The sequence below is a fragment of the Carassius carassius genome, chromosome 21 (genome assembly GCF_963082965.1).
Source record: "Carassius carassius chromosome 21, fCarCar2.1, whole genome shotgun sequence".
Classification (NCBI taxonomy): Eukaryota; Metazoa; Chordata; class Actinopteri; order Cypriniformes; family Cyprinidae; genus Carassius; species Carassius carassius.
The window spans coordinates 24,748,348-24,774,939 of NC_081775.1; the positions used below are offsets into that span (position 1 = coordinate 24,748,348).

At 36.9% G+C, this 26,592-nt stretch overlaps 1 protein-coding gene across 2 annotated transcripts in view; it reads right to left on the reverse strand.

Annotated features, from left to right (window-relative positions):
* The window catches only part of fnbp1l (formin binding protein 1-like), a 49,450-nt gene that overhangs the window by 13,143 nt on the left and 9,715 nt on the right, over nucleotides 1–26,592 (reverse strand). For both annotated transcript variants that reach the window (XM_059503981.1, XM_059503979.1), the window contains exons 2-5: nucleotides 9,063–9,178; nucleotides 5,130–5,180; nucleotides 1,005–1,152; nucleotides 851–913 (exon numbers count right to left, since the gene is read on the reverse strand). In XM_059503981.1, the coding sequence (XP_059359964.1) occupies nucleotides 851–913; nucleotides 1,005–1,152; nucleotides 5,130–5,180; nucleotides 9,063–9,178 (378 nt within the window). The remainder of the gene's footprint in view (nucleotides 1–850; nucleotides 914–1,004; nucleotides 1,153–5,129; nucleotides 5,181–9,062; nucleotides 9,179–26,592) is intronic.

The window sequence follows — 26,592 nt, forward strand, 5'->3', positions numbered from 1 at the left end:
ATCGCTCAATCACTGTTTCAATTGTGAAAAGTCGTCATTGAAACAGCTTGTAAACAAAATATCACGTAGCTTTTAATTTACCTCAGGTAAGTCATCAGTGTCTACAGCTCGTTATTTGCTAGAGAAATAAAGTCTAGAAAAGAGCATTTTGAGAAACATACTTCGCTATATTTTACTTTACCTGTTAGTGACGTCTTCATGAAGTTCATTGAAAAACTACATTGTGCAATTAACATGTTTGCAATTTATTTGAAAGTATTATTATTATAGTTAAAAATAAATACTAATAGTTAACCATTGTTTAATTAAAAAAAAAAATATGTTTAGTTTTTTTTCTCTCCTGTGGTACCATTACACCCCTATTATTCATTTACATTTACATTTATTCATTTAGCTGACAATTGCTATATATGTCAGAGGTCGCACGCCTCTGGAGCAACTAGGGGTTAAGTGTCTTGCTCAGGGACACATTGGTGCCTCACAGTGGATTCGAACCCGGGTCTCTCACACCAAGTGCATTTGTCTTATCCACTGCGCCAACACCACCCACTTCAGTATTCAGTATTTAAATTATATAAACACTGCTTCAAGTTTTTAATTATTTAACTTTTTCTTAATAAAGTCACTAATAAAATAAAGGAAAAACAAATTTAAAATGAAGAGAACAAAAAAAAGATGCAAATTTTTGAGGTACTTGTAATAGCATAAATTAATCACATGTAAAACTTGAAGATATAAACCATCATTATTATTATTTATTTTTTCCACCCGTTTCAGACATAATCGACTGTAATTGTTTCGGTAGCAAAGTACCAGTACTTCTGAAACCCCAAATCTCAAAACGACTCACGTTGTCCATGTGTTTCCAGTACTGGTCTAGAGACTGTTGTGCCTTCCGTCCCTCCTGGAGATGCTGTTGATCAGACAACAATATTTAAAATACAAATTGCTTTGAAATTCACCAGAGCGTGCATGTGTCTCAGGTGCATGTATTTGGCACTCACATGTTTTCTCTCTCCCTTCAGGTCCTGTGAGTACCTCATCAGCTCCCCATACACTTTGTGCCCCATCTCTTCAGCAACGACCTCTCGCTGACCTGCGTAGTCATTCAGCTCATTCAGTATGGAGTAGAATGACAGACAGGATGTGAACCTACAGGAAAAAAATATTCAACAATGAAGAAAATGGTAAACATGATGTTTACAGCTTTTATTTATTATTATTGGCATAACAGCATCAATGACCAATTTTAGGCCAAAATCTAAGTAAAACACTGCAATACAGTTGTGTTCAAAATTATTCAACCCCCTTGACTTGCAAGACAATTTGCTGTGGAGGATAACATTTTATGAAATCAATTTAACAAAGGCATCAGTAAAGTATTAAGAGAAAGTTTGTTAATACACTTTTGAGTGATTCTGAGAATGGAACATTGATGAATCAAGATAAAATTCGAATTGGCTCTAAACATTCATGTTCAAAATTATTCAACTCCCTTTGTGCAGAATCTTTTATTCTTTAAAATCACCAATAAACGCTGTCTGTAAGTGTTTAGAAGTTTCTGTCACCTCTCTACTACAGTCTTGGCCCATTCCACGCCTGAAAAAGCTTTCAGATCACTGATAATCTTTGGTTTTCACATTGCCACTGCTTTCTTCAAATTCAATCAGATATTTAAAATGAGAATTAAGCCTGGAGACTGAACAGGTCACTCAAGTACATTCTGTGACTGATCCCTGAACCAAGCAGTAGTAGATTTGAATGTGTACTTTGGGATGACTGTCCTGCAGTAAAGTCCATTGAGCATCAGCTTCAGTCTTTGCACCAAAGGAATCACAATTCTTGTCAAAATTGCCTGATACTTCAAAGAATCCATGATGTCCTTCATACAGTCATGATTTCCACTTCCTTCTACAGTAAAGAAACCCCATAACAGGACTGATCCACCTCCAAGTTTGACGATGGAGATGGTGTTCTTCTGCTTATGAGCTTTGCCATTTTTAGCAGCAGACATACCGCTGATCCATGGGTCCAAAAAGTTCCAGTTTGGTCACATCACTCCATAAAACATTCCTCCAGAGCTCCCCAAGTCTACACAAATGAATTTTATCAAGTTCAAGTTGGCTTTTTGTTCTTCTTGATCAAGAGTGGTATTTATCAAGATGCCTCAACATGAAGGCCATACTTGTCTAGTGTTCTTCTTACACACTGCATTGAAATGGTTTTCCTCCTTTCATCGGGTCATCTTGCAAGTCTTTGGCTGTACATTGCAGGTTTTTTCTCAGTTGCTCTGATTAAACATTTTATGATATTGTGCTTTTTCTTCCACAACCTCTCAAAAGTTTTCTGGTAAAACACACTTTAAGCTAAGAAATAAGGCTGAGAACTGTGTCTCTAGGAACTTTCAATTAGGGCTGGGCGATATATCGAATATTAGCGATAATATCGGAATAATTTTGACGACGATGTACAATTTGAATATATCGGGAATATCGAATATTTCAAATTCAAGCATACTTTCCCAAAAGAACGCGCCCGAATGTCCAAAAAAGGAACCTGTGCTGACTGCTCTACGCCCCTCTACTACGAGAGCTGTAATGATAGCGGTTGCCAGATAACAAGAGTTTAAATCTCCGAATCAGAGCTCCACTGTTACAAGGATACATTTTCTGCCCGGTGTTTGCTTATTTTAAGCAATCTGGCAACCATGCGCACGTGCTCACTCCTCATTGCGGAAGAGCCGCCGATGATAATCTGAAAACACTAACAAGCTGGAATTGAGCGATCTAATGAAAGCGTCGTTCAGCCGGTCTGTGTTCTGTCGTGAGATCTCAACTGTATTGTTTGCGTTTGTGATCGCAAAATAAATGCACTTACTCGACCGCTGATGTTTGAATAGAGAAACATAGGCTATGGCCATTTGGAATTACTATTGGGGAATTTCACTGATATGTTTACCAGTTTCCATAATATAGACAGAGAGAATGCAAAAGTCTTTGGTATTCATTTATATATATTTATATATAAGAAATTGCTATGTGCTTCAGCAACTAGCTCCCCATCTAAGAGGGTTTTTAGCGTCAGTAGGAACATAGTTTCATGCCACAGAGCTTCTCTTAAAACCACAGACAGTTGACAGACTTGTGTTTTAACTTAAAAACTTGTTAAAAAAATTAAAATAAAATACTTATCCTAGTTGCATAGTTTAAATTGTGAATTGCATGCACTAAAAAGTTGACAGAATGCACTTTCTGTAACTGTTACTTAATTTGCACTGCTTCAGTTACATATAGGCCTACATGTATTCATTTAATAAAAAGCAGTAAGTGATCTCTTGGTCTAGATTTTTTAACTGCTTAAATTAGCTGTTTAATCTAAATAGTTTTTTTTTTTTTTTTAATGGGCAAAAGAAAATCATGTTTTATTTTTTATTATTTAAGTGCAAATGCAAACATATCGAGATATATATCGAATATCGCAAAACTTTTGACAATATCGAGATATAATTTTTTTTTTGTATATCGCCCAGCCCTACTTTCAATGTCTTGGAAATCATCATATAGCCTTAGCCTTTCTAAAGTACTACGATATTTATTCTCTTTTGCTTTTGTGAGATCTCTGTTGACATTTTTGCCACTCAACTTCAATACATGCATGGGCCAAACTGTATGTGTAACAGCTCAAGCTAATTCTGTTTTTAATAGAGTTTCTAAAGGCTTAATTGTGTTTTGAGACTGTTTTATTCCCCACCATGCAAATAAGTGATTTAAAAACAGCAATGTTGAATAGGGGTTGAATAATTATGACATAGCAGTATTATTAAAAAATCTTATAACTCAAATATATTACATTATATATTGACAATATAACTTTTAATATGCCAGTGAACTGTTATAGATGCAGGTTTTATTATATCCTGGATCTTCAGAAAAGCTTGTATTTGTAAAGTACTGCAGTCTCTAGGGGGTTGAATAATTTTGAAAAACTGTACATTTACATTTATTCATTTAGCAGATGCTTTTATCCAAAGCGTCTAACAAATGAGGACAGTGATAAAAACTTAAAGTTTTGGACTTGTCAACATCTTGCATCTGAACTAAAGGCTTATGTTCTAATATGAGACATTTAGAGAGCATGTGTGTGTATTGGGAAGGCTGGACAGTTTTTTTGTCCAAAGCAAATGGCCCCCACCTTCAGGGCTGAGTTCTAATCGGTGGGCTGTCTGTACACCACATTAATGTCCTGGGACAAAAACAAATGCTTGGAGAAATTATGCCTGTCTAATGGAATTCATTACGGGATATGGGAGGGTCTGGAGCCTTCAACCTAAAACTACAGCCAACAGGGAACAAAACATGCTGCTTAAGACAGCAACTGCATCCAAAACATACAATGAAATAATATCATGAGTTAAAATTTAAAGATTTAATGGTCAGTCAAATATTTATTTTTATATTTCAAGTTTTGTATACACACATATATATATACATATATATATATATATATATACATATATATATTTACACACACACACACACACACAAACAAATTTATATTACTGTTCAAAAGATTTTTAAATGTCTTTTAAATTAGTGTTTTACGCTCATCAAGGTTGTGTTTATTAAAAATAAATACGATAGAACACAATTATGGTGATAATTTATTTTAGGATGTTTTGATGAATAAATGTTAAGAAGAACAGCATTTATTCAAACAAAATGTTTTTTATTCATTTTAGATCTATCTATGAGGAAATAGACTGGAGTGATATGAGACACATGGAACTAGCCTATCTATATAGGAAATTACATTCTGTGGATAATGTTCAATTATACAGTTTGAATATTTGACTAAAATAATGTCCTGATTAAACAGAATCAAATATATAATGTATATATAATGGATAATGTTCAATTATACAGTTTGAATATTTGACTAAAATAATGTCCTGATTAAACAGAATCAAATATTCTAGAGGTAAACGTAATAGTCTGTTACTACCTATACACAAGTAACATTTTTTGTCATCATCCATTAAAAGTGTAAATAGCTGTGAAAATAACCAGTTGAGAACCACTGGAGCATGCTATAATAAGTGAAAAGAACAAAAAGTATGCAATTTATCTCACCTGGGCTCATCCTCTTTGGGCCGCTTAGGGCAATATTTCTTAACCAGACTCCTGTTGGACAACAAAAAGAAATATTCAGAACACACAGATAGAGGCAAAAACACCACGTTATAAATAGATCAAACATAACTACTCATTAGGGTTTATAATATACCTTAACACTAAAACTAAAGTTATTCATACAGCCATGAAGACAAAAAGAAGTCTGTCTACAGTGTGTTTACTTTGTGTATCAGAGAATTAAAGTAGGCCATGGTAAACAGGCAAAAAAAAGTGATGGTATGCTAATCTGTCCCACGCAGTATATACTCATGGGAAGGAATGCAGAAACAAATCTTATGTGGGAGCTCCTGAGAGAAGCTGCACTACTGTGCTCAGGCACGTTGCTGTCTTCAGGGATGGGGGATGTGTAAGGGGTCCGCTGAGTGTGCTTCTCCCCAACCCAGACTCCCAGAGCTGCTTTGATGTTTTGCACTTCCTTTATGATAGCTTCCTCAAATCCACTTCATGAAATCAATCAAACAAACACTCACTTCCCCTCTCCTTTAGTCTGGTTGTGATTAGTACACTCATAACCAAAGTATCTCAGAATCTATTTTGATTCAGAGGATCTTGCTGAATTTTAGGGCTGCAGTAAAAACATAAGCATCTAACTGATAATCTACAAACAGTTGTGGAAAAATATGCTATGTGCACCTCAAGGTGTAATGTTAAAATGTTTTTTAACACTATGGTACGGGCAGGAATACAGTCCAACATTTTGTATCACTGTATGAATAATTTTATGTTATGAAGGAGACAACTGTACAATATGCAGAAAAATATGCTTTAGATAAAATGCTGCAGTAGCTGACTTTTTTCAACAGATTAATCAAAGAAAATATAAATTGATTAATCATCCAAAATAGTTATGTGCAATCCTGCTGAACAAATAAAATATATAATAGGGTTGTGCCGATATACGATAGTATCCTGTATCGATGATAGTCAGAGATATAGACGTAAGCAGATGTCTCCGTCAATAGTCAAGACGATATTAGGCTCATTCTCCTATTCATGTATTAAATTATAATAATAAAAACTATTATTATTTTTATTAAACGGCCTATTATTATTAGACTATCAAGCTGCCCAGCTATTTCACTTCAGCACCGCATTTCTCACACACACACACACACACACACACACACACACACACACACACACACACACACACACACACACACACACACACACACACACACACAAACACACACACACACAGAGAGGATTAGAACCTGTAGTTTGTGAAGTAGTGGTTCTCACGTAGTCCTTCTCTTAAAGACTGATCACTTAACTTATAACACATACTATGTGGTGATGACATAGAAGGACTACGTGAGAACCACTATGGATGAGAAGTTCACTCTGCAGCCTTGTTATTATTTTCATGCACACCACACTATAATGTGATGCATGCAAAATACGTAGTTTTGGCCGTTACAAAGTCTCCATCCTCAAACAGACGTACACCGTCTGCAGATATAAGGAATTTCATTGCACTTTAACAAGTAAACTGAACGGCCTATATATGTGCAATATTTTAAATGAGCCCTAACTAACTGAGTTTAATGCCACAGTTATGTCAGAATCAGTCTCATTCTTGTTTCTGTAACAGTGCGTCGGGTTCGTCATGAGCCGCGCGGCCCGGAGCGCTGTTTGACTGATGCAGCAGTTCAATTCAACTTTAATCCAAATTTATGAACTTACCTGTTTTGAATACTTTATATTTAACATGTTCGTTTATGTCCAATATTAGTGTTCCACTGTTGGACTTTAAATTAAATATATTATTGATTTTCACCATTGACTGATTTTGCAGAACACACGATATGACAGTTTCGTTCCACCATATACGAACTAGCTTTTTGTAAATACAGTATTTTTATATTTAACTTTAGTTTATCAGTATGTTTGAAAGTATATTTTTTCGATTATTGGTGATTACATAGGCTCTCTCTCGCACACCAGCACAGTTTAAAACACCAAATAGTTATGCTATGACAAGAACTCTTGCTCCACCCATGCATAATAATATTGTGTATCGTCGATCCAACTGGCTGACGATATGACGATTTGAAAAATGACCATATCGCCCAACACTAATATATAATGCAACAATACATACTTAATTTGAAAAATGATATTAAAATCAAACAAGGGTACTGTGGTTCGGCTCCATTCACACCTTACTATGGAAACCCTTGAGAGAGAAAACAGTCTGGGTGTTGCCATGTGTGACTGGCCGTGTCTCGAAGGGGGTTTACAGAGCAGTGTGGGACCTGTCAGCTAGAATGAATGTGGTGGTACTCTAGAACCTTCAATGAGATTTGAGAGGGGGAAGAGGAGCGACACTATAACTGTATCCTGGCAACAGCAGAATGTCCACAGGGACAGAGACATCCCGGGAGCGGATAGTAGGCCACAGCTGCAGTCATTGCGTGTCCTCTGGCGAAATCACGGCGTGTCTCATTCTCAGTTTGATCTCATTTCAAATCTTACAACTTAGAGCCTGCAGGGATTTTGCACCCCTGATTTGTCACCCACCCCTCATGTTGTATCACAAGGCAAAAACCAATATTACCACATAAGGAACTGATGGCTGGAAAAAAAATATAAATAAATCAGTAACATGGGTCAAACCAGATATGCTCATTAGGACAATTAAAGCTCTATTATAAAATAGATTGCTCCACTATAAAAAATAAAAATAAAAAAAAAGAATTATTGGACAAGCCACATTAAAAACATGCACACCTGAAATGGCACATCAGGTAAATATTATATATATATATATATATATATATATATATATATATATATATATATATATATATATATATATATATACACAGTACAGACCAAAAGTTTGGACACACTTTCTCATTCAAAGAGTTTTCTTTATTTTCATGACAACGAAAATTGTAGATTCACACTGAAGGCATCAAAACAATGAATTAACACTTGTGGAATTATATATGGAATTATATACATAACAAAAAAGTGTGAAACAACTGAAAATATGTCATATTCTAGGTTCTTCAAAGTAGCCACCTTTTGCTTTGATTACTGCTTTGCACACTCTTGGCATTCTCTTGATGAGCTTCAAGAGGTAGTCACCTGAAATGGTCTTCCAACAGTCTTGAAGGAGTTCCCCGAGAGATGCTTAGCACTTGTTGGCCCTTTTGCCTTCTGTCTGCGGTCCAGCTCACCCCTAAACCATCTCGATTGGGTTCAGGTCCGGTGACTGTGGAGGCCAGGTCATCTGGCGCAGCACCCCATCACTCTCCTTCTTGGTCAAATAGCCCTGGATGCCTTCAGTGTGACTCTACAATTTTCATAGTCATGAAAATAAAGAAAACTCTTTGAATGAGAAGGTGTGTCCAAACATTTGGTCTGTACTGTATATATTAAAAATGTACAGTACTGTAAATGACTTTTTGGTTTTTAATATCAGGCTTTATTTACTTAACAATGGCCTTAACATTTTTGCTGCTGCCAATAATAAAAGCACATGAGATTGAGAAGTGTGCATTAAATTATTTTCATTTTTAAATAAGCTATATTTAGTGTGTTAATTATAATAGCGATATGACCACAGATGAAGTGTTAGATATTGTTAATAAATTGTTGTAATTTTCATGAATGAATCACGATGAACCAAATTCTTTATTATAATATACTGGGCTTCTTTTTGACCAATTAGTCAAGTTGTTCAGGAAATTGACCCACTTGACTCTAGAAGCTCGCAGTTATTTGCATCTCTTGTAACTGATATAATTCATTTTTTATTAACATACTTATTTTATGTAATCAGAGCAATAAAACCACTCACTGACATCAGAGGAGTCATCTACAGAAGTTGCCGTTTAAGACATGTTGTCAGATGCTCACCGTAGCTGCTTTGCATAGGTCTGCTCGATGTCCAGGCGCTCCTTGACGAACTTTGCATAGCGCTCTAGGAAGTCGATGCCCCACTGTGTGTGTCTGTCGAGATTGTCGAACTGGTCCTGATCAAGGAAGAAAGCAGAAAAGAGAAAGATGTCCAGTGAGAGGGAGTTTGATCTGGCTGCTGGTGCCAGACAGGAAACATGAATATGGAAAAACTTGTTTGAAGAATATTAAACATTTGCAGTGTGCGTGCAGAATATAAATCAACACTGAATAAATGTTCACACTGCAAACAAAGATTGTTTCATAGATTTGAACCAACTCAAGAGAAAAATCTTTTAAGAGACGTTTTAAGTCAAGGAATCGTTTTGGCAAATATGGTCCTCCTCTGCAGAAATTTAACTTTTATACGTTATCCCAGACATGTTGAGCCAGCTTGGATGAAGAATAGGGTGAGCTGAAAGTTTCAGCTCAAGACTGTTACATCACATTCCTCACCACCAACCTGACAACACAGACACGGTGGATCCAAACACAGTCCATCTGGGTTCTGAGCGACATACAACCCTACGGAGGAGTAAGTGACATCTACAGCATTACATTCAAGGACTATTTATGGTAAGGCGTTGGATGTAGCCAGACTGAGAGTGAGAACACCTACAATGGCTTCTAAAACAAACACGGAATAGCTAAATAATCTATAATCAATTACATATAGATACAGATTATAAACTATTTATTTTTCATTTTTTTGACCACTGCAGTACAGCATGGAGCCCTGTGAGGTCTCAGGCTGAAGACCTGCCTGTTTGAACTGAATGTGAATGCAGCAACAGTCTGTATATGCTAAGTCTGTCTTGGGTCAGACAGGACTTTCTGGTGATGGTGATGATGTTTGAGAAGCAGAGACTGAAAGTGAGAGACAGACAAGCTGTGTATTTGCCCGAGGCCGAGTCAGTCTGTTCACAAGGGGCACAAGACAGTCTATCCACTGTTCGACAGGAGACAAGAGAGACATAGTAATGCAGCTTCAAAGGATTCATCATCGTCACAAATCCAAAACTACTTATATGTCCTAACAAAGTATGATATCATATTATCATTTTATTAAATTTTTCCTAATATGGTGACTAGTCAACATTTGTCAAAAATAATGACCATTCAGTTTTAAGGTAAATTACCTATTGAGCTACATTACCTCTAGCAGGGCTTGAACCTACAACCTTTGTATGGAGAGAAGAGGAGAGCTTTGTTCTAGAGTTCTGGCACTGACTCTGTGAGATAGACTGAGATTAGATGCAGTCAGCAAACTTCCTCCACTGAAGAACAATGAACAAACGTCTTAACAGCACCTCACGAAGCATGGAGCACCGATTACAAGCTCATTTAATCAGCCTCACCCTGAGAACTTCTGATGAACATCATCAAGAATAGAACACAGTTTGAGAAACAAAGTGAAACCTTGGGTGAACCCAGCAAAAGATTCCTGACTATTGTGTGGTGTTATACCAAAGACGTACACAACAGGATGGGAATAGCACATTAACACACTGACCCCAACAAAATTAATAGAGTATTCATTAAGGATGCATATTTAGATATAAATTATGATAATCAATATAAATAGGGCAATTATTATTTTAAATAGGCTATATTAATTATGCTTTGGCTAATAACCAATACATAGCAATTATGACTTTTGCCACCATATAAACATTAACAACTAAAACCAATAATTGCATGTGCAGCATTATATAAACCTATACATAGATAAATGTATATGCTAAATTTAACATTGTCACTGGATCTTCAACCTAACACTTTAATACTTCAGTCAGTACAAAAAAAAGGGGGTTCATCTGTTCAGTGGCCTGTATTTTGAGCTGACTTGATGTTTTTGTTATACTGACAGCATCTTATTTAGCTAATGAGTGCACAAATCAGAGAATGAAAGAGAGAGAGAGAGAGACAGAGGGAACGATGAAGAGCAATTAAGATAAAAGTGGAATTCTCATGCTAAGTTTGCACACAGGACCAGTAGTTAATGATTACTCCGGGCTATAAGTCTCATGACAGGCATTAGGCAGAATCCTGAATCCAGCAAGCAATTCAACGACAGCACCTGACAGTCAAATCACATCAGGTGAAGGGTTAAATACAAATTATCTTCCTAAAACTGAAGAGCGCTGCATAAATACATAATGCAGACATGTGAGTCTCCAGACCTGGAGGGAGTATTGCACACAGTCCTGAAATTGAGGAAATCACCTTTGCAGCACGCTGATACTCCACTCAAGTGGAAAAACAGCATTCCCCACCATCTGCCAGACTTTAACTGTCATCTGACACACACATACACACACGGCAGTTAAGGTAAAAGAGTACCGCGACCAATCATATCCAAGTAAACACAATAGGGAGGTTTTCCAAATGAACAAGTCTGTGGGTTGAAGTACTATACAACTTAACTTATGTTAAAGACGTCCTGTAAAATCAGGCTGCTTTTAGGGCCACAGGATATTGATCAGACACATTTCTTAGGACATTGAATCTCAGTTGTATCTTACTGTCACTCTGTTGTTTAAAGTGATTAAATATAACTTAATTCCCACCATATATCAGATACTATTTATCAAACTAATCTCACTAATTTGATCATTTGTTTTTAATTGTTTTTAAACCGCGAGTGGAGCGCGTTATCATCCATTAGCCAGTTAGCTTGTCATTCATGTTTCCATTTGCGTTTCTATTCCTGTCTATTACCATTTTCTTTTTTCTCTGGCGCAGTTTCTTTTCTCTCTCACTCTGTTTTTCAAAAGTTCATCAAACAACAGTGGTAAGTCAGAATCATTCATCAATCAGGGTGAGTTAGATCTCCTGCTATTGTTATTTGCACTGCTTGCCACATGTTCAGTTTATCTCTCTCTGTCAGCGACGAGGGATTAACATGTGATAAATGCAGGGAAATAGTTAGGCTGACAGAGAAGATTTCAGAACTAGAGACACGCATCCAAATTTTGATTGAGAACAGTAAGAATGTGAGGGCTGTGGATATGGCTTTGGATCTGACTAGCTCAGGGAGTCCTGTACATTCTTCAGTTCCAGTTACAGAGCCTCCGCAGCAGGGTAACTGGGTGACTGTGAGGCGGCACAGTCATGAGTCAAAACACTGCTCTTCTGTTCCAATCAAAAACATCAAACAGGTTCTTCCCACTCAGTGGCACACCCACTGAGAAACCTGATGAAAATGCTCTAGTTATTGCCGGGACACATTACCCATGTATATTCCGGAATCGCAGTGTGAAAGGGGCTATACAGTGCTTAATTTATTAGACCACCTGTCATAACACAAAACAAATATTTTAGGAATCTGTCAAAAAAAAAAAAAAAAAAGTATTTATTCACATAATATAATAAAAATTGCCTCCTTTGCTTTCGATAACAGCTCACATGCTTGCTGGCATTGTTTATTTACTTTCTGACTAATTGGGTATGTGAATTAAAAAAAAACACTATAAAGCACTTGACAATTTCTTAAATGAATTTGTGACATTTACAGGTAAGGATATGATCATTAAAGTTTTTTGCGCCAAGGACGCACACGGGTATCTGTAAAAGCACCTGACAGGAAAGCCATTACGCTAATGCATCAGCTTGAAGCTTAAAATAAAGATTTATGTTTTGGGCAGATTGAATCACATACTTTTCCTGCAAGAGCTCATTGTGTCCAATATATGTATATACATTTTGTCAATAGAAAGGCATTATTCAGTGCTGCAATTTGATGTGGCCAGCTGAAGTTGGACGTTCAAATTTGGGCAGACCCGTCTAATCGATAATGAGAATCGTTGTCTAATTATTTTCATCATAAATAACAATCGATTTTATCGATTAGTTGTTGAAGCCCTAAAAATACTTAACAGTAGGGCTGGATGATTAATCGAAAAGTAATCGAAACCGAAATTCAGAACCTCTAACCGACTTAATTTTCCCATGTCGGTTATTTCTGTATTTTTAATCCTGTCAATACTTCCCCCTTAAAAGAATACTAGCACGTGTGTAGCCACATGACTCTGCCCCGTCCAGTCAGTGCAAAACACGGAGCTGAACGCCAGTTCAACACATACTGATGGCGCGCGAGGGGTGAGCCTTGAGTCTTCACTAAACTTGGTCAGTTGTATTTGTTTTATGGTTTGGACATTCAAGCGATTAGACGGTCGGATGTGTGTTATTTCGAGCTCCCATGTTCACGCAGCTGCATTGTGACACGAACAATAGGGCTGCACGATTAACCTTTATCGCATCGATATTGAGGTTTTAACTCCCGCAATAACCTAACCTCAGGAGTCTGAGGTTTTTTCCCCCGCCTCTGACATTTGAGAGACAAACCTATTAGCCAATCAAAATGGTCGAATCTCGCGTTCCTGCAGCAATATGATGCATGCACAAAAAATGTGGATGAAGACGAAGCCACGACTAGCCATGGAAAAAGTAAGCAACCAAGCGTTAAAACTGCATCCGCTTCTGTTACGCCATATGAAAAGTCCTCAAGAAGGCACATTGAAATCACGACGGCTATAACACGTTATATCGCAAAAGAAATGATTCCCCTGAATACAGTCTCAGTTATTTTAAAATGTGTGTGCACTGTGCAATATAACAGTTTCATGTTCAGTAAATGGCAGTGGACTACAGAATTATTTTGTTTTTCTAATTGTAAATCTAAATCTAATAAGAATTCATTTTCTATTTTTCAGTGTTTAAGATTGTTAAATTTAAAAATAAATGACCAAGTGGTTAAGTTCATTTCCATTATGTCTTATTCTTTGGTATTTAGGTTCAGGTATTTAATAATCACGAAGCATCAAACAATCTCATTACCTCAATAACTACCTCAATAACTATGTATGTAGTTTATTTAACCCTCTGTGTCATAAAAGTAACAACATATTTTATTCATAATTTTAGGTTTTATGCACTTAAAATTATTGAACGCAAAAATTGAAAATCGCATCGCAATCGCAATATTTGTCAGAAAAACCGCAATTAGGTTTTTTCTCAAAATCGTGCACCCCTAACGAACAATCATATAAACAGTAGCTGTGAAGATCGCGCGCACAGAGGAACACAGAAACTAGTTGTCAGCGCGGTCCTGTGATTTATTAATAAAGTAGCTTAGAATCTCAAAACCTATTATAGCATATTTTTCTACTTTTGAAGTAACTGTGCTATTTACAACCCACAGCTTCACAATAATAGAGACAGTATGACTAATTCACACACGCAATCACTCGTACTGGTACTGTGCTAATTTATCTTTATCTGATCTTTATTTATCTCTTACACCGAGCAATAATCTATAAGAAATGTTACGAACATAGATAAAATAACTGCCGATAGTGAGCCATGATGTCAGATCGCGCTTTCAATAGGAAAAAATATCCCACCTTTATTAGTCGATCTCAACCGTCTGGCTGAGGCCAATCTAAAAAGACGCTCAGGACAGTTGACAGAACGCTGCTGCGTGTCGTCACAAAAGCGTATCATTTTCACATGTTATTAAGCCTTGCCACTTGCCAATTTAACCATTAAAAAAACTTTAAAGCATTCGAACACAAGACGCGGAACAGCTGAGCTGAGCGGCTGGTTACTCGCGCTGTGCTCGGTGCGCATGCGGAGAGAGAGCCGCGTCTCACAGACAGTAACACTGAACCGACCTCTCGTTTGCGGAATTGCTAATGCGACCTTTTCACACCACAGACTGAACAATTAATCATTGCTTGGTAATTGGCCAACAAAGTATTGACTGAAGTTTTGTTTGATTGTAATCCATTACATATCTTTCTATCAAAGTTATCTGATATTATCAAGATTAATTTGTTCTGACAGTTTAACTTGAGTTCTTATCATATTTTATTACCATTTTCTAAACTATAGCAAATAAACTGATAATGTGAGAAATGTTGAAGGTGTCTGAATAAATTTTGGTTTGACTGTTTAATTTTTACAGTGCTATTTTACATTTAATTATTCGGTTTCTGTACCTGGACACTTACAAACTTGAAAAAACTTAAACACTGTGTAAATAGCACAAACAAATAAACAGAATGAACATACAATTTAAACACTTTCAAACAGGCCCCACTGATACAACCTGCACCGGGGCCCCGCAAACCCCAACTATGGCCCTGTTTACAGTACAAACCTTGTCAGTGAACTATGAGGGCAAAAAAACAAAACAGAAACAAAATAATCGTTCATTAAATCGTAATCGAGGTAAAATGTTCAATTAATCGAGGTTTTGATTTTAGGCCATAATCGTCCAGCCCTACTTAACAGACTTTTCCTTATTGCGCCAGTGTGAAGTTCTGTTTCTGGGATTACATCTCTTTATTCGTTTGTTAAGTCTGACGTCACGTGTCACCGCTTCCGGGTCCAAACTCTCTATCAGATACCACAAGAAAACAACAAAAGGTGCTATTATACGCTAACAATGTGATATAATACTACCGAAAAAAGTTATAATCCTTACATTTAACTGCATACCGAAGTCCCAGATAGCCAGACAATGAAATTATAAATATTAATAAATAAATATGAAAATTATGTGTGTTAGGGACGCTATGAGCACGTAGACTTTAGTGTACACCGTAAGTTTGAAATCGTTTAGCTTAAATGATTAATATGAATAAACAGTGGTCATAAACGGCTGCTGAGGTCATATTCTCAAGTGAAGAAAGTTGAGGCTTGGACCCAGAAACAGCGCTTCTTGCGTCATCACTTCACAACCGAATATCAGGCAACCCCAGTTGTGTTCCCCTCTGCAGCCAGACTAGACCTTGTTGTAGCCTATGCTCCACTCATTTTTTAGAAACCTCACACTTTACTACTAAACGGTGCTCTTGTATTCAAATTAAGCGCAGTCCACTTGCTGCACACATGCCACAATATCAATAGAGGGAAAGCTGTATTGATACCCGTATAGTCAAATCTCTGTGATGATACATCGTCGTATCGATGTATCGAACACAGCACAAGATTAGATGCATAGCAGACTGTCATCACTCAGTGGCTGGATGTCTAAGAGGTGCCTACACAATAACATAGGTCTTCTAGACAATCGGGCGAGTTTTTGGGACAGACTTGACCTGCTGAAAAGAGATGGTCTTCATCCCTCTTGGGGTGGTGAACCTCTTCTTGTACTTGACTAACTGCGGCCCGGGTCAGGAAGCAGAATGACCGACCATCTGTTAGCCGCATCATGTAACAAAAATCGGTTCATTCTCAGCACACAGATACCCTTTCACCTAGATATCACACTATAGAAAATACAAAAAATGTCCAAACCAATTTAAGAGTAGCAATTTAATTGATATTCAGCAAATAAAAAAAAATAAAAAAAAACATAATACAGAGAAATTTTTTTTAAAGCTTGGCTTATTGAATAACAGGTCCCTTTCTATGAAAGCACTTTTTGTAAATGATATGATCACTGATCATAACCTAGATGTGTTCTGATTGACAGAAACCTGGCTAAAACCTGATGATTACATTATTTAATGGGTCCAAGCCCTTTGCTGATTTTATATCCAAGTTAGTGATGGCTGCAGACAAAGTTTTAATTCTTGGTCCTTTTAATATCCATGTTGAAAATGAAAAACTCTATAGGGGTTAGACAACACGTGTCAAGATCTACTCATTGTCGAAATCATACTCTAGATTTAATACGGTCACGTGGACATCTGATCGCGGTTGTATCGCTCTATTAGTGCTTTTGGATCTTAGTGCTGCATTTGACACTATCGACAGCAACATTCTTTTGAATAGACCAGAAAACTTTATTTAAAAATTTTCTTAAATTTATATTAATATTAACTAAAACTAAAAAATATTGATAATATAGCATTTAGTTTTCTCTATGCTGCAAGCTTTAGAAGTAATTATTCTTGAACTTTTGGCATTGTCATTATTCATTATTAAAGTACCATCAATACTAATATCTTACAATAATTGTTCCTATATATTCGAATACTTTGAAAGATACAGGAAACTGCCCCAGCTCCTAACGGCATTCATTAAGATTAACCATAAAACTAGTCATAAAAGGCATAAAGAGGGACATCTATTGACATAGGCATAGATCATATCACAAAACTAGTGAACCTTAAACCAATAAACAGAATATTGTTATGATCAGCATTGAGGGGGTGGTTTCCTTGAGTGGGTGTGGCTTATAGTGACACATAATAATTGAAATGTCCTAGAGTAACACTAACGACAAGTTTAACACAAATGGAAAGTTTGGCTGAGATAACGTGTTCCTTTCTATTTCAGTTCAAATATTTTTTTGTTTTCTTATTTTTTATTTATTTAGGTTTGACTTGCTGCATTTATAATTGTATATTTGCTTCATTGACTTTTGGAAATATGTATTTTCATTAATATGTAAAGTAATATTAATAATGCAAATTATATCATTTAAAATTAACATTAGTGTTTTTTTCACATTAACAATGTTAGTGTGTGTGTGTGTGTGTGTGTGTGTGTGTGTGTGTGTGTGTGTATATATATATATATATATATATATAAAATTTAAATATATAAATATTATTTAAATATATAAATGTGTTCTCAAATGATTAATCACAAAATAAAATTTTTGTTATATTATGTATATATAAATATTCATACTAGTTTTGAACTACACACTAGCAGATTGGCCAACCAGCGGGTTCTCTCTAAACGCATACAAACACACACCAAAACACAACTGTGACATCCAAAAAAACAGCTTGATCCATGGTTCTTAGTGGCATGTGTTCTCTGGCTGGCTCATATGGACTGGCGAAGATATGGAGATGGTGGTCTGTCATCTTATGAGGGTCTGTTCTTTTGGCTGGAGTGATTACACAAGCTCATGACTATGGATGCTAAATTAAAATCTTTCACACGTCTTTGTTCACACTCAAAACCCAGTCTGTTCATATATTATAGTGTAAATGAAACAAAGGCAGTAGCCAAGGGCTGGCATAATACATCCAATTCTCTGCCTGGTGCCCGGTTACTGTTGGTGCCAGAGTTAGGCGAGCATGCTCAGTTTCTATCCTTACATCACCCACTTTTCCAAGCGTTCATGAATAATTAATGCCACAAGTTCATGCAGGCTCTGCCTCCACAGGCTGACTGGCAACTGCAGTTGCTAGGAGACAAAAAGAGGTGGGCCAATCTCAGTTTACAGAAACCTGATAGAATTCATAAAGTTAAGTCTCAAGGGAAGGAAGCGTCCCAGACCCCATGAAGAAGTGAGTATGCCCAGATTCACTTCTGATGTGTGCAACAAATGAGAATATTCTGAGAGAAAAGAAGGGGGCTCTCATATATCTTGTGGTGCTTGCAAAAGCAGAATGGATTTCCCTCCACTAAAACAAGATGAACACTTTAATGCAAGGTGATTCCAGCAGTGCTCCTTTAACTTTTTTCCAGACATTCCCATCTCATGATTTCGGTCTCTGCTAGTTATTTTGTGTTTCTTTCCATCTCTCTCAGAGGAGCAACTGTTTTTGAAATGATGATCTTCATCAAGGCTTTCTGTGAATAATAGCTGCATGTATAATTCCAAGGCTCTTCAATCTGCAGAACTCTGCTACTTTCATCTACATTGAGAAAATACTGAACAATTTTGTGTTTTTATGAATTATTGAGCAACTATACAAATACATAATTGCCTGAGCCTTGATGTAAGACAAATCAGTTTTACAAAGGCACAATATGTTTCTATATAACAGGAGATTGCCATTTGTTTGAATATTTTAATAAAAAATGTATTTGGAATAACATGAGCTTTGGAACAGTCATGCAAAACAAAACCAGGAACATGTACTAAGAAAGTCAAGTCAACAAACTGACCTTAAGTAAATGTCTAAACTGAACATTACAATGAGAAGAGAACAGAAAACATGGAACAGAAAAACTCAAATTTAGTCAAAAGTGTTGAGTTGCTCATGTGGAAACTAGAACTGTCCGAAGAACAGCAAGATTATCTGTGAATCTAGACAGACTGAAGACTATGAGGAACAAATTAACAACTAGTTAGAGTTGAGATAATGGTACCACTTGGGGGTTGAAGCAAAACACCATTAGAAGACAACATTTCCAATTAGAATGCAGTACACAAAATGCTAAAAGTTAAGAAACCTAAAAAGACTGAGGGGAAACTAGCAGCCCAGCAGCCAACTTTCCCACAGATATACAGTTATGAATTTCCTCCAAAAATGCTTTCAGTGAGAAACAACTCACTTGTTTTATTAATCTGCTCTTTTCCATTTCTAAAGTCTGCACCTTTCCAAATACAGCCTTAGATTGCATGCAAAGCACAAAGGTTTTAAAAACCTCCCAAAGTAGAACAAAATGTTTCTGAAAATCACAGATAACAGAACACAAGCAAAAATCTGAGGGTCTTAAAGGACAATGGGTGTCTCAGGAGAGGCATGTCGTAGAAGGCAAACATCCTGTGCTCAAATAATGACAGGAAGTGAGGTCAGAACATGAACAATAACATGAAAATCTCACGGAGTTCAACCATTGTGGAATCAAAAGAACAAACACAGAGCCATACTACTCTGATCATGTCAGTGAACATCTTGCATACGGCTGCAATTAAAGACATAAAAGAATTCATGCAAACGGTTCCTTGATGGCGCTTTGATATTATTGTTAGATCTTCCCATGTATGTCTGGAAGATTCAAACAGAAAGATTCAATCTTAGCTACACCGTGACCATGCAAAACATACACACACACACAACACACCTATGACCTGCTGGGGGGCCGGGAAAGGCAGAAATGTCACTGTCTTTATTCCTTGAATCACTGAGTTCAAGCCTCAGGCACTGTTTAATATCATTCCTCCCGATACATCCTAAATGTAGCAGAGAGACCCCAAAAGACCTGAATCTACATCTTAATACCATGAATTATACATGGAATACAAAAGAGGCTTAAAATACCTCACTAAGGTTTATAAAGTTACATTAGACACTAATTAGATAAAAGTAAACATTAGGTAATAATAGGGCTGTCACAATAACAAATAATTAAAAATATTGCTGGACGATAAATTGTCCAAGAAATTGTCGCGATAAACGATAATATTGTCGTTCTAAGACCAGTTTCAACTAATATAATGATAATGGCATAATAAGGCAGGTACACCTTTTCAAAAGATCAATAAACGTTTATTTTATTTTATGGCAGATTCAGAGCAAGAAATACCAACATGTTGACTTTGTGTGGCTCAAAATTAATTAATTTTGTATGTTATGTTTATATGCCAGTTAGGGATGCTCATATTGACAGTTTAACCGTTAACCGAAAGTAAACATTTTGACCGATGAAGGGGCCGTTCACACATCACGCCTTTTTTGTGCTCAAGTTCGCTATTGCAAATGCGGTATGCGCGCTCATAATGGAAGCGACGCTCTCGCAACGTGCTAGTTTTTTCCAGGTGCGTCTGCACCGCATCTAGTTAAAAACATCTCAGCTGTTCAGAATGACGCAAGCGCACTGCAGGTCATGTGAAAAGAACCAAGTCAATCAGCTTCCTTCGGGGTGAAATTCCCCGTTGTTTTTTAAAAATGGGGTGCACCCAAACACTGCAGACTATTTTTTACTTTTCTTCAAAAATAAATCTTGTAGCAGAGTTACAGCAAGGGTTTTTCGGTGGTGGAAATCCATTACTGAAATTTCCTTGTTGTAACGGAGATTGCAGCTGATGGATGCTTAGCAATGTCAGATGCCTCAGGAGCGCAACTGCCCGAGTGCCTTGGAAAGGAGGAGAAAACGACGTGTGTGTGTGTGTGTGTGTGTGTGTGTGTGTGTGTGTGTGTGTGTGTGTGTGTGTGTGTGTGTGTGAACTCACTGGGCGCGTTGACAAGTGCAACTACACGCCTACAGACATATTTAGCGGAGCAAGCCAAATGAAGCGAGTGAAAAGTAGGTCCATTTCGAGAGAAAGGGCAACGAAGTTACTTGCAAAATGTGCTACACGGTAGTAAAATAAAGCAGTAGTGCAAGTACAATATAATATCACTAGCGACGCAAACATCCACAAGCAAATGAAAGGCACTTCCCAAAGATGGTCACTCTAGCAAGACGTTATCTATTTATACCCGGGACATCTGTGCCATCGGAGAAGGTGTTTTCTACCGCGGGCTGTCCACAGGCTGCGCTCCAGACTAACCCCACATCGTGACATGTTACATTTTTTAAATAAAAATTTAAAAAAATAAATAAAATCGCCGCCGAAAAAATTACAGAGCTCATTTTTTTTTTATCGTGCGATTAATTGATTTAGCGATTATCGCGACAGGCCTAGATAATAGTATTATCATTTTATTTAAATAAAATAAATAATAAACTATATATATACACATACACACACACACACACACACACACATATATATACACACACACACAAATTAACAAATAAATAAATAAATAAAATACACACATATACAGATATATATATAAACACGGGTTGAATTTATAACAATTATTATTACCAAGAGTCATACCAGCCACCGATTACAGTACTTTCAGTTTGATTTTTAGGGTGGCACTGGGTTCATTAAAATTCATGCCTTCCTAAAAAGCTTTCCATTGTTTTGGTAAATCCATACATTAGCATTCAAATAGTTCATCTCAAGGCGCTTCCAAAATTCCCTTCCGAATGAAGAATGGGGGGCAGGGGGGGCTCTCAAATCTCACCACATCCTCAGTACAACCTGCTGTGCTTAATGAAATGCCCAAGGGCACCACCTCTTCCTCTCTCTTTCATCCTTCTTCTCTAGCAACACAAGGGACAGGCCTAATTCAGCCTCCACATGGCACTTCTTTTGATGCTGCCAAAAAAAGGAAGAATCAAAGTATAAAGATGAAAACATCGCCTTGTATTAAGTTGCCAGCAGTAGTGAAGCATTTATAGCTGTGGTTAGCTGATCCGCAGGTATTGTACTGGGGCAAAAGCTGACCGGCCAGAAAAATGACAGTAGACCTATGGTGGCAGAAATGTGAGTCTGTCTGCCCAATGAAAGGATCACATAAGGAGAAGATGCAAGGGGGAGGGGTAAAAGAGAGAGACAAAAGGAGACTGGAAGATCACTTTCAGCCTACACAACTACAAACCTGGATCTCCGTCTCAATGGTCTGCTTCTGTAAAATGTCTGGGCAGAATGCTACAGGCGACATCGGTCAGTCATGCAAACAGTGTCTTTAAAGTGGTAAAGAACAACACCCTTCCAACTTGACCACAACATTTCAGGAGCATTTAAATCAGCATCAGAATTTAATCTGAAAAAGTATGCCTTACAAGAATCAAATAAACATCAAATATACAAGTAGCTGTAATACAGAACACAAAGCCTAATATAAATATTTATTATAAAAAAAAAACTATTTAGATTGACAATATACAGTTTTCTGTAACTTCCCAAACACTGTGCCATTCCCACTACACACTCAATCACCAATAGTGAACCAGAGGTCAAAGTAGAATACAGCTGCTATGAACCAATGACATGATCTCAGTGAAGACTACTTTGTATCTGTTAAAGGTTTTGGAGAACTGGGCAATGAATCATATGTTTGAGACTGAAAGTGATCAGTCTGCCTGTGGAGGAGCCGGAACAGGAAACCATATGGAAAAGGCCTCAGGAGAGGTTGTTCACTACAGTCCAACTTCCTGTCAGTGGCACTGGTCCATGAAAGCAGGGAAGATTGTGAGAGAGGGAGAAAAAGAGTCCACTGTATAGAGTATCACAGTGAAGGCTCACAAGACGCACACGGCAATCACATGCAAGTCATATCCAACTCTAAAAATACCAAGTTAAACTTGCAATTTAATGTCAAACTAAAACCACTGATAAGCGTGACTCATCAGCCAAACAGAGACATTTACAAAAAAGCAGGAGAGGCATTAGTAGAGCTTCAGTCATCAACAAATATTACATCAATTCAATGCATCGACTCATAAGACTGGTTTAATTTTCAAAACTGTTTTATGATTAATAACAAAAGAATGTATAAGAGAAAAACATTAATTCTTTGCATGAGGCATCACTTGGCTGCTTTGTGAATCAAAGGGCAACAGTCATCAGGAGGAAATGGGTTAGTGCCTGAATCATTATTAGGTCACAAGGCATGTTTGTAAAGCTTACAAAAAATTACTGGGGTCATTAACACGAGGACCACTGAGGGCGAGAACAATTGTTGTTTTGTGGTGCTATGGACACTTGGACAGCTCATGTCCCCAGAAAACGTACTCGAGGAACAAAAGAATGATTGTAACATCTGATAAATTGGCCAGCCATTGAGTCAGGGGGCAAAAAGGAAACTCAACATAACCCCTAACCCAAACAGGACATCATTATTTGATTGAAAAACTGAATAAGACTATTTTAAACACCAGATGTGCCTAAGAGCTTCAAAAAAGATCCCATGAAGTGGCTTGATGAGTGCAGATTTATGCATTTCCTTTTGTAACAGGAAGTTTGAGAGAGAGAGAACTATAACAAAGGGCTTATCTATTGAAAAAGGGAGTACGAAAAAGATTTTACAGAAACCGCAATTCAAGTTTTTATTCAGCTGAAAACTGAAACCAAATATAATGTTTATTTAATAATCAATTAACGGATCACATTTATTTAATGAATCAACACTGAAATAATTATAAGTTGAATATTTTGGGTTTGAGAATATTTGGTGCTTCACAGCCACAAAATATGACTTCTCATTCTCATTCTAGAGAGCATTTAATTGGACAATTCTGACTGCCAGCATTTAGAAGTATAGTAACATTCGACAATATAGCCTCAAAATTAACACATGGAACAAAGCTGCAAAACTCATTTTGATTTCCCTTTCCAAAGTCAGGTCTGTAAAGATCTTATAAGCATTTAGCAAAAATCTGCTTTAAGTGAGCAGAGGATTAATCATTTTAAAAAGATACAGGATCTCTCTAATAAGCCCATAAATCAGATTTACTCACAGAAACCCAATTATATCACTAATCAAATGACATAGCTGACCCGGAGGCCATTAAATACCCTACCTTGCTTAGTGAGGAATAAGTATGGTAATACAGAATACAGAAATAGAACATTCTGCTCCTTCGTTACTGCAGTGACAGGAGTAATTGTTGGCATACAACTGCGGCAACAGAAGGAAATTTGGTGAGGTTATATTTTCAGACATTAAAACATTTAATTGGCAATGAAAATGAGCCAATAGCAGAGCGTGGATGACCTGTACACCATCTGGGCCCGAGTCGGTGAGGTCATCGCTGAGGCCAAGCCACAGAGTGACATTTCCTGTCTCCCTAAGGAGAACTACAGAGAAGAGTGCAGACAAATGTTACATATGCACACATTCAAATTCATAGCAGAATGCTACAACAATCAATTATATAAATGTAAAACAAACTTGCATAGTTTTAAAAATTTGCACACACAAACACAGAAGGAGAGAATCCCACAGTTGTCACTACAGTGCCAGTCCTCACTAGAGCTCAGTAAGGAACCAGACAGGATGCGCATGAGTTTCAGAATTGCCTGCCTGGGTGAGTCTAGGTTAAACCAGCCCAGATGTCACCACATGCTCAAGGCATCTCTCAAAGCCACAGGGAGTGTCCGTCACTAAATACTTAATTACCAATAGTGAAACATAATTGCATAAGACTTTGCGGATGTATCATTATTAGATTCTCTATAATTAAATATTACACATTTATGCAGGAGTAAACTATGATTGAATAAACAATTGATTGGTAGCTTATTATAGTAACTCAGTGAACATAAAATGCATTATACAAAAGATCAATAGTTGTTTTATATTCCAATAAAAACATGACTAATGACCTATTAATACATTTATAACTATATGAATGCAGTTCTTGTCTGACATGTGACCGTATTACATTTCAAGATATCTGATGAAACGTATCATGGAATAAGTTACTAAATTATAATTACAAAAACTGGTTAAAAAAAATTTAACAAACACCAATGTTGTCCTCTAAATATTTTTAATAACTTTTTCAAAAAGACAAAAACATTAAATATGCAACAAAACAAAACACAATGAAGTAAACAAATTATTTAAACAGATTTAAGTGAAAAGAACAACTATAAAGAATCAGAACATTTGCAGCCAATAACTGACTGATGGAAAACTAGCTAATGTGCGTTCTAAAAACTAAAACAATTTATGTGTGTTACACAGAATTATTCATGTGTTCTTAAGTACCCTTGATAACAACACTGTGCAAAGTACAGTTACATACAGGCACAATTCTGGATCCTGTAAATTTTGCCCTGAGAAATCTTAAAAATGTAAACAAACTCTTAAATACAGTCTAAGACAAATCTAGGATCAGAGATTTTCAAGAAGACTGATCTGTGATTAGGTTCTCAGCACTGGGCAGTTTTGGTTACATAAACAAAAGCCTTAATAACACATGCAGGGTACAGGAGGGAGCTGGGTAACAACAACAGGAGATCTGTGTACCAATTATTACTTTGTATTCAGTACCCACCCCCTACAAAAAAAAAAAAAAAAAAAAAAAGCCAGCAAAAACACCAAACCAAACAAGGCTCAGGTTTCTAAAGAAGAACCTGTCTGAGAAGGACATGTGTCCTACACATAGGTAAAGCAATAGTTCAGTTATGGAGAAGCATTACATCACTTTTTCACGAACAAATTTATAAATCTAAAAATCATATTTGAGAATGACTACAGCATTCATATATGTTGTAACCTCTTTGTTCAAGGGACATTTAATCTTCTCATAGCCACCAAGCAGTAGATAAAACAGCTATAGTTTATTAAGAGGTTCACTCATATTTTTCAGTAATGAGTCAAAGGGACTTCACAAAAGGCAGTATAATTTGCACTTTCTGTGTCAGAAGTGTTTCAGAACCACATGGTTTTTTTTTTGGTCGGTTCTCAAAGGAAATTGCCATGAATCAGTCCCAATAAAACTTCATGTAGTGCAAGTTTGTCCAAGCCATAATTTGAGCCAGACGTGTCTGTAAGCACCTGACATGGAATGCAGAACATGAGGACATCATCAAGCTGTGGTGGTGGAAATGAAGACGAAAGTCCTGCAGGAAACACAGTCTACAACTCATATGCCATATCTCATATGTCATATCTCATATTTCTTTACACTTTAGATTCACACTCTTCCCGTAGCTGTCAGCACCTCACATCACAGTCAGTTTCTTTCATCTCGCTGCCTCTTAAGACTTGCTAAAATGTACCCAAAACCACTTACATGCCTTCTAACATGGTCACATCCCTTTGTGCCCCGAGGAGAAGCTTCGTTAAGGACTGGCGTTCAAGATTAAAGGACTTTAAAAGAAAAGAGATGTGTGTGTGTAAAAAGGGAGTTGGTTCACTGCCTTGTGACTTAAAGCTGACACACACTTTTAAAACCATTACAGCATGCTCTGACACTGATTATCCTTTGCACTGAG